Source organism: Pteropus vampyrus, unplaced genomic scaffold (assembly GCF_000151845.1).
Source record: "Pteropus vampyrus isolate Shadow unplaced genomic scaffold, Pvam_2.0 Scaffold436, whole genome shotgun sequence".
Classification (NCBI taxonomy): Eukaryota; Metazoa; Chordata; class Mammalia; order Chiroptera; family Pteropodidae; genus Pteropus; species Pteropus vampyrus.
The window spans coordinates 1,909,899-1,920,111 of NW_011889217.1; the positions used below are offsets into that span (position 1 = coordinate 1,909,899).

The following is a 10,213-nucleotide window of genomic DNA, read 5'->3' on the forward strand; positions in this document are numbered from 1 at the left end:
TGACGTCACATCTTTGGCCGTGCTGTGTCCGTGCACTGGGAGTGGGGAGGGCTCAACAGGGAACAATGGATACCACCAGCACTTCTGTACCGAACAAGTCTTGCCTTGACCCTCACACTGACAGTATCTCCCAGTAAGTCTCTCATGCCCCCTGCATGCAGCCAGTCGAGCACTGGTGCTCAGAGGGAGCAGATCTGTCACCGCAAAAATCCACTTGCAGATGCGGCCCCTTCAAGAGGCTTCTGCCACTGCTCCAGCCTCCATCTCACTCAGCCGCTCGAGACCAGGCAGCCCCGTGTCCTCACCCAGCCCTACCTTCTGCCATTGCAGAGTGCTTTCTTGGCTCCCAAGTTGTATGGCTTGTTCATCTAAATCTCAGGCAATTTTTCTTTGCTGCTGCTCCTTTTCTCTGTCACAACTTTGATTTGGTCCCCAGAGGGATGAACAGAGCCTCTATCATCTACGCCATTTTTTTTCACCTTTAGTTCTTTCTTGAATTCCTCCCCTTGTCAGAAGAGCTGGCCATCTCTGGCTGGAAACCTCAAAGGAAATCCTATGAGTTTGTATTTTTTAGATTCTACATATAAGCAAAATCATACAGTATTTGTCTTTTCTCTGTCTGGCTTATTTCACTTAGCATAATGCCCTCAAGTTCATCCATAATGTCACAAATGGCAGAATTTCCTTTTTTTTTTTTAATGACTATACTATTCCATTGTATACATATATATAATACCACATTCTCTTTACTCATTCAGCTGTTGATAGACACTTAGGTTGTTTCCATGTCTTGTCTATTGTAAATAATGCTGCAGTGAACATGGGGGTGCAAATATCTCTTGAAGATAATGATTTAGTTTACTTTGGATATGTAATGGAAGTGGAATTGCTGTTTTTATGCCAGTACCATACTATTTTGATTACTAGAGCTTTGTAATATGGTTTGAAATCAGAAAGTTGTAATGCATCTAGCTCTGTTTTTCTTTGTCAGTATTGCTTTGGCTATTTCAGGTCTTTCATGGTTCCATACAGATTTTTAGATCATTTTTTAAATTAGGTAAAAAATGCCATTGGACTCTGATAGGGATTACATTGAATCTATGGATAGCTTTGGATAGTATGGACATTTTAACAGTGTTAACTCTTCCAATCCATGAACATGGGATATCTTTCCATTTGTTTGTGTCTTCTTCAATTTCTTTCATTAATGTCTAAATCCTACCTGATCATGGTGTACGATCCTTTTAACGTGCTGTTGAATTTGGTTTGCTACTATTTTTATTGAGAAGTTTTGCATCTGTATTCATCAGAGATATTAGCTGGTAGTTTTCTTGTAGTGTACTTGTCTGGGTTTGGTACCAGGGTAATGCTGGCTTTGTAAAAGGAGTTCCAGAATATTATCCCCTTTCCCCCTGTGTTCTTTTCTAAACAGAGCTCAAATTTATCTTGCTTCCATGCCCCTCCATGCCTTTCTCTCTCAACTTAATGGTAAGAAAGTTGCAGTTATATGGAACATTAATCTTGGGTAAGAAGGTTATCACCTTTAATTTCAACTTTGCCTACGGGCAAAATTCAGTTGGAAAGAATACTGAACCTTGTAAGCTTAAGCTCTTATCTTATCTCTTCCTCTTTGGTGTCTAAAAGTAATAGGCTTTTCCAGTCCTTTGAAGACTCAGATGTATCTCTATTCCTTTTTTATTTCTGCTTATAAATTGGCCAATTATTTCCCTCATTCAACTATTTTTTTTAATACCATGTCAAAGGCAGTCAATACACACTGACATTCTAATTCCTTCTAACCACTTCCGTTAGAGCTGTATCAGCTCCGTAGGCACATGGCCTGTCTTCAAGTTTTACCAAATTCTTTACTGTTAATGTGATTGCCATTTTTTCAGCCTTTTATATCAGTTTCTTACCACTCACCCACCCCCAACTGTTAAGCCAATGCCACACATTTGAGACTTTTGTTAAAGCAGCACCTCATTTCAATAATGGAGAGATTAACAGGTTGGGTTCTGGAACTGGTTCAAAACCTGTCTCTCCTAGTTAGTAGCAAAGTGACTTTAGGCAAAATACTTTTCTACTCTTAATATCAAGTTCCTTATCTATTATTAAAAGAAGAGTATTAGAAATGTTAAATTAAATAATATATGTAAAGTATTTAGCACAGTTCCTAGCACTTAGTTAGTATTTAATATATTTTAGTTACTGTCATCTCCCTTCAAAATCCCAAGGGTGGCTCCTACTGGGCTTTCTTTTCTGTCCAGTGTACTACTGCCTATATCCTGTGAACTACAGGCCCTCCTGCCCTCCAAGAGGAGAGAGAAGCTTTGTTGAGAGAGAAGGCTCAATAAGGAAGAAAAAAAACAACAACATAGAACTAAAGCAGCATATGCCTTAGAAGAAATATTAATTTAAAAAAATTTTTTTCTAGATTTTCCTCTTTTTAGGTGGTATGTGTTTTATCCTAGCAATTGGACATGGCATTTGGGAGAACAAGAAAGGCTACTACTTCCAGAATTTTCTGCCATGGAAAGAATATGTCTCATCATCATTTGTCTCTGCCTGCTTTATATTCTGGTCCTACTTCATTATTCTCAACACCATGGTGCCTATTTCCCTCTACGTCAGGTAGGCTTCTTTGATCACTTTGGGTTACAGGTGGAGGAGCTGACTCCATACTTCCTGCTTAATTCCCAAACTAGAGTATAAACTTTTAGAAAGTGTACACTGTGTACTCTTTAACCCACTACTTTTTACAATGCCTGGTATACAAAACACTGAGAAATACCTAAAGATTGTATACATGTTTTCCATATTCAGAATACTGTGCTAGGTACTACATGGTTTATACCAAAAAATAAATAAAAAATAAAAAATAAAAAAATTATCCCTGCCCTCAAATAGCCTATAAGTGACTAAATAAAACATATGAGCACATGAAATAATTGGAAAAAATACACATAAATTTCATGAGACTAAAGCACAAGCTAGTTTATCAATGAGATAGAGTCCAAACATTCATTTGTAAATCAGTTAATCAGAACTCAGAATGTGTTTTCCCATAGAAACAATGTGGCAAATGGTAGATAGGTGTAATTGTGACTTTAAGTTTCTAAAAATTGGAGGAGAAAAGAAGGAGGAGGATGTTTCCTTCTTCCTTTTCATAAACACCTTGGACAAAAATTTGAAATAAGTAAAATAAGTCTTTACTATGGTCTGATCTCCTTTTTCTATTTTCAGCATTCCCTCTTACATACATGAACTGCAAACACATTTTCTCATCTTTCTCTCCAGGTTTTCTAAACACTGCACTGTAGAATTCCAACCCAAAAAGTACCCTACATAACTAAATTGTCTTATTAATTTAACAGATATTTGTTGGGCACTTACTATGTGCCAAGCACTCTATTATGTGCTAGAAAAACAAATAATAAGACAACCCTTTCTCTAGATAAGCTTACAAGATAGACATGGAAACAGATACTTAAATAAATATGGTACAATATGAGAAATTATGTAATGGAAATATATACATGGGTGTAACAGGAGCCTGGAAAAGGAATGGATTAGTTCTACCTGGAGATGCTTAGGGGTTTACAGAAAATGTAATAATCAAATTGATAATTGAGAAAAGAGTAGAATTCACCAAACAGAAAATAGGAAAATATATTGCAAGCAGGAAGATGAGCATGTACAAAGCTTTGGAGGTTTTTAAAAGCTTGACCATAGAACAGTGAATAGCCTAAACTAAGGTGTTAAGTGGTAGTTTAAGATCAGATCCAGGAGAGCTATAAATGCCAGGCCAAGGAGTTTGAATTTTATTCTAAAAGTAGCAAAGATCTTTCTAAGGAAAGAAATAATGTGATTAAACGTTCGGGTTTAGAGAGATTGCTGTGGTGGCTGGTATAGTGAAGAAAGGGAGGTCACAATACATGAGGTTACAGTAGAGTCAATAACGTAGGCCTGAGCACCTCCTCCCTCACCTCAAACAAAAAATCTGTACCGTTCAATGTAACTGTCTCAGACAGGGGTTAATGATGAAGCAATCTAACACATATTAAGTATGAATGATAATAGGAGGAAGCCCCTTAAAAATCTTCAGTATTTTAAAATGAAGCTGCTTGTTAACCACGAAGAATCTATAAGGCATGTTATTTGGAAGAGGAGAAATGTGACAAAGGCAATAGGAAAAAGTCAGATAAAATGAAGAGGAGGCTATTAAGAGGAGAAACTACCCCACAGGCAAGCTAGCTCTGCCTGGAAATTTATCAGAGAGTCAGCTTCTATAAGCTGTTTCTGATTTTCACTGATCCTTCCCTTCTTCTGAAACAAAGACACTCTGAGTGTGTCAAGCTTCTCTCTCTTCCCCATTAATGGATTTACATGACAGCAGCAATAATCGTCTAATTAAGCCTAGGCAGGCTTTTATAAGTTAGCTCTTAATATTATCATGCCTTGCAATACTGCAGAAGTTCAAAATTTGTGACTTTTCTTGGATATGTTTTGGAAGGAGAAAGAGTGAAAGGGAGATATGCCTCAGCAAAGTTAATCAAGTGTATCTGGATCCAAATGGTAATGCATTGAATGATAATGGTCAAAGTCAGAATTACAGTGGGTTGGCTGGTGGGTAGAGTTCTATGATCCAAGATCGATTGTAGATTCCCAAGGAAGATACTCTGATTTTCAGATGCTAGCCCTCACCTACCACAGGACTGGCTAGGAAACCAGAATGATGTATTTGCTTGTCCTGCTCTGATCCAGGACCCTTCTTTTCTTTCTTTCTCCTTAGTGTTGAGATAATAAGATTGGGCAACAGTTGCTATATCAACTGGGATCAGAAGATGTATTATGCACCGAAAAACACACCAGCACAGGCTCGCACCACCACCCTTAATGAGGAGCTCGGCCAGGTCAAATATGTGTTCTCTGACAAAACAGGGACTCTGACTCAGAACATCATGATTTTCAACAAGTGTTCTATTAATGGGACATTATATGGTATGCACGTCTTCCTGCTTTCCTGAGTCCTGGGGAACCACTTTGCAGATTGTTTTCAAGAATGATCAAGCTCTCAATCTATATGCCTCTGAAATAGACATTTGCCTCTTATTTTCACAACCTTCCATATTCACTTAGTAAAAATCACTTTGCCCATTTAGTTCTAACCAAAAAGTATTTATTTAGCCCCTTGTAGATGTAATCCATCATGTTGGACATTGGAAATACCAAAATGTACATACTTAATTTCTGTCCTCAAGAAATTCCCAATGTCTTGGGGATGTCGGTTCATTCTCACATTAAATCAGATGGAACAACCAGCATATTACTGAAGCTACTAATCTCCTGATTCTCCCTCATACCGATAGTCTTGAGAGAAGCCATCAAAGGGTACTCAGTGTCTTCTATGCCCAATTCTTCATTTAGTTCATGCCTTAATCTTAAACTTGTTTTTATGATCGTGTTAAGTCCTCATGTGTGTGCACTAACTAGCAGAGGAAGGGGATCACATCTAAAAGGCTATAGCACATGGAATATTCTGGTGTGATAAAAAAAAAGCTTTGAAACTAGAGAGATGTCGTAGTTACGCAACATTGTGAATGCACTAAATGCCCCTGAATTGCACATTTTAAAATGATCAATCATATGTTATGTGAATTTCACCTGAATTAAAAAATAATTTAAATGTTTAAATTAAAAAAGGGCACTCTAATATTTCTTATTACCCCTGCCAAACAAGATTTCATATGTATAAACTCTGAAAGCTTATTTTTGGATGAATCAATTTGGGTGAGGATCTTAATTCTCTGGCTTATTATAAGACCTTACCATATACTGGGTAAAGTTGAAAAGGGTCATGGGTGTTCCTGTGCCTGGCATCAGACTGTCTTCCACCCTCATTCTGTCTGTACTATCCATCAGCATAGAATCCTAAACATTCCAGCCTATTTTCACATCTCTTTTAGGTAACTTTTCTGATTGGAGGGCTTCCTAAGGTATGAAATCTCTCATAGATCCAGTGACTAACTTCCAGCCTCACCTCACTTTCACTTAAGGGAGAAGAGTTGGAACCCAAGCAGATGCCTTCTTACCATTGCTTTGGGGAAAGGAGCTTACAGGAGCACTAAGGGTTAGGTGGCCTGAAGGGATTCAAGGCAGCTTGACTGCAAGTCTAGAATGATAGAATCAGAAGAAATACGCTTTTAAAAACGCTCCTGTAAATTACCATATAACCCAGTAACTCCAGACCTATGTATATACCAAAAAAAAAAGTGAAAACAGGAATTCAAACAGATAGATATATGCCAGTGTTCACTGCATCACTATTCGCAATAGCCCAAAGATTGAAACAACTTATGTGTCCATCAACAGATGAATGGATAAACAAATTGTGATATATCCATATAATGGAATATTACTTAGTCATAAAAAGTAATGAAGTTCCAACACATGCTACAACATGAATGGTCTTGAAAACAGTATGCTAAGTGAAATAAGCCAGGCACAAAAGGAATATTGTATTCTATTTATATACAATATCTAGAAAGGGCATATTCATAGGCAGAGAAAGTACATGAGAGGTTACCAGGGACTGGGAATAGGGAGGTATAGGGAGTTTTTCTTTAGGATGCTAAAGAGTTTTGGAAATATGTAACAGTGATTGTTGCACAACATTATAAATGCAATTAATGCCACTGGGTTGTACACTAAAAAATGGCAAATTTTATATTATATATATTTTACCACACACAAAAAGCAATGTTAAACCCTTCTTTAAAACCCTTGTCAAGTCTCTTCTCTTTACTTACCAACAGGTGATGTCTATGACCAGAATGGAAAGAGAGTGGAAATCTCTGAGGTTAGTGATTACAGCTCCTTGTGAAATGTATGCAGGAGCCCAGTGAGGTTGTGCTGCACAGAAGCATCTTTAACACAAGATGGAACTCCCTTCACCCCTGAAATAGTAAACCTTTGATTGGCCCCTTAATATCAGAAAGCATTATATAAATGATCTATGTTTATTTGAGGGGATTTGAGATTGCATTTGAAAATGAAAATAACTTTATTGGGTTTTTGTTTTGTTTTGTTTTTTTAAATCCAGACAATCCAGAAATGTACGAAGAAGAAAGTTAAAGTCATTCAATCCCATTTAGATACCTAATGTAAAATTTGGGGGTATATCCTTTCAGATGCTTTTCTTATGTATATATACACACACATGTACATCTAGATATAGTAGGTAGATAGGTAGGTAGGTGGATGGGTAGGTAAGTAGGTAGATAGATAAGAAGAGAGAAAGGGAGGAAAGAATCATATTATACATGCTATTTTCAGCTTCCTTTTATTCACTGGACACTATATTGTGGTTCTCTTTCCCTGTCAGTAAATTTAGGTCAGCATCATCATTTTGAATGAGTATGGTATTCAGTTGTATCGATAGACCTTAATGTATTTAACCAATCCCTATTTTTATTCTATTTTCTTTTGCTATTATAAATAGCATTGCGGTAAGCACCCTGGTGCATACACTTTTGTCTCCTCTTCTGATAATTATTTCCTTAGAATAAAGTCTTAGAAGTGAAATTGATTGGTCAAAAGGTAGACACATTTTTAATGTATTTAATATTACTACATTGCCCTCCAGATAGATTGCATCAGTTTATATGCAATATATATATAAGAACTTATTTTTTCAGATAGCCTTGTCAGTACTAGGTATTGACAATGTTTTAACCTTTAGAAATTTAATTAGTGAAAAATACTTCATTTAATTTACCTTTCTTTACTAATCAGTTTGAATCATTTATTTATGTGCTTATTTTCCTTCTGCTTCCCAATCACTTTATTGCCCATTTGATACTTATTTTGTAAACTGCTTGTTTATATTCTTTGCCTTATTTTTCTTATTTGAAAGTGCTCTTTTTACAGTAAAAATAATTTCTTTTACCTCGATCATATGTTAAAATCATTTTCCCCATTTTTTTGTCTTTTGTCTGTTAATTTTTTATTTGTATAAGTTTTTAATTTATATAATTAATTGATCAGTCATTTTCCTTTATAGCTTCAGGATTTGTGACATGCTCAATAGACTTGACCTACACGATTATAAAAATGTCTATTCTTTCTATTCTACCTGTTTCATTTTTACTGTTCTCTCCATGTTGAATCTCAGCTTTTGTTTATGAATTTGATTTTTGGTATTCCTTCATAGGGCTTCCTCTGTTACCCTCAGGGTCTCCTCACCCTATGCCTTTCCTACTGAAACCAATTCGAAACCCTTAGCCAACTTGACTTATATAGCAAACAGCTAACTCTAGCTCCCAACTACTGCCTCACCCCTATCCATCTGAAGAGATTTGGAAAGGGAAAGAAAATCAGTGTTTTGCCTTAAATCCCCTTCCAGGGAATCTGCTAATGACCTTGGCAATATAAACAAAATTAAAGCTTCTAGGGAGTAAATTGTTACTGTGGAGTCTCTCCTTCCTCTTCCTTCCACTACTGATTAACCATAGCACATTTTCTGCTAAATCACTGGAATCTTGTTCTCTTGTAAACAAAGTTACCTACAGCCTCATCTCTTCAAAAAAAAATTCTTGCTTCTCCCTGCCTTAATTAAAACATGATTTACCCTGAGAACATGCTTTTTTTTTCTTTCATCTCTCATACTCAGCATACCAAAGCCTAAAAGTATTCTTTTCATTATCTTGTGCCACTTTTAAACCATTTCTTTGCTGCCTTATATAATTTTTCTTCCTGTGATGCTTATGACTTCTGGCTATACTCTTTAACTCTTCTTTTCATTGACATCTACAAATCTTCTAGCTTATTTACCTCATTCACTGAGAACTTTGGAACTTAGCTCATATTTTCCCTCTCTACCCTAATCTTTACTATAATCTTGGCTGGTAATGGCTTTTTTATAGATGATCTATCACCATAGATGCTTTCATATGTCTGAAAGAATATGTCTTTCAATTGACCTCTTGGACTCAAAAAATCTATATCACTCTTTTCCATATCACCATGTCTCCATCCAGAATTGTACTACCTTGAAATTATAAACTCTCTAATCATGATCTCTGATCACAAACTTTATTCCTCCATCTCTCTAGGTACTTGACTCCTAGTATGCCTGCTTTCTTAACAGATTTACAAATTCTCAGCTCTTTTTTCCTCCTGTCTGTCACTCCCTTGTGATTTTACTTCCTTTCCTATCTTGCTCCACTCTCTACTCAAGGTCAATAGCATCCTCTTTTTCCCCCACTTTATCCCAAAAATCTAAACCTTAAATTAACCAAACCATCTACCCTTCTGTTTCAGTGCCAAGCACTTTGTGGACATCACAAAACCATTACAAATTCAGAGACTCCACGTCTTCTGGGCTTCCAGTGCCATTGGATAATTTTTTACCTGTTTGTGATCAGCTTAATTCTTAATTCTCCATTTATGCTATTCTGAAATTAAGCACTCTCAGGCCTTCTGCTACATCCCCTCTCTCCCCAGTATGCAGCAAATGATATCGCTTTCTACTTCACTGAGAAAAATCCAAATTGTCAGCTAAATATCCTTTTCTTTACATACTTCAGAACCTATCTTTACCTTCTTTCCTTCATTCTCAAAAAATTTCTTTTAATGCCAATCTCTTTATATATTCAGATTCCATCCCTTTCTACTTCTTTGGGAACCTCAGTCAATCTTGTATTCTTTCTTTATTAATATCTGGAACTTATTCCCTAATGATTCTTTCCCCCAGCTCAAGTCTTTTCATTAAAAAACTCTTACTACATCTATTCAGTGGAATATTATTCAGCAATAAAAATGAGTTGGCAAACTCATTTTATGAGTTTAATGCATATTTCTAAATGAAGCTAATCTGAAAAGGCTACATACAGTATGATTCCAACCAAATGACATTCTGGAAAAGGTAAAAAACTATAAAGAAAGTAAAAAGACCAGTGGTTGCCAGGAGCTCAAGGAGAAGTGGAGAGAGGGTTAAAGAAGGCAATGGAGCAAGCACAGGGAATTTTAGGGCAGTGAAACTATTCTCTGTGATATCATTATGGTGGATTCATTACATTATGCATTTGTCAAAACCCATAAATCTGTACAACACAGAGTGAACCCTAATGTAAATGAAGGACAGTAGTAGTAGTAGTAGTAGTAGTAGTAGTAGTAGTAGTAGTAGTAGAAGTAGTAGTAGTAGAAGTAGTAG

The 10,213-nt window shown here is 36.3% G+C and overlaps 1 protein-coding gene across 1 annotated transcript in view; it reads left to right on the forward strand.

Moving 5' to 3' along the window:
* Positions 1-10,213, forward strand: part of LOC105306486 (phospholipid-transporting ATPase FetA-like) — a 71,290-nt gene that overhangs the window by 38,297 nt on the left and 22,780 nt on the right. Inside the window, exons 11-13 of the mRNA XM_023524041.1 lie at positions 2,435-2,631; positions 4,793-5,001; positions 6,816-6,859. Coding sequence (XP_023379809.1) covers positions 2,435-2,631; positions 4,793-5,001; positions 6,816-6,859 — 450 coding nt within the window. The remainder of the gene's footprint in view (positions 1-2,434; positions 2,632-4,792; positions 5,002-6,815; positions 6,860-10,213) is intronic.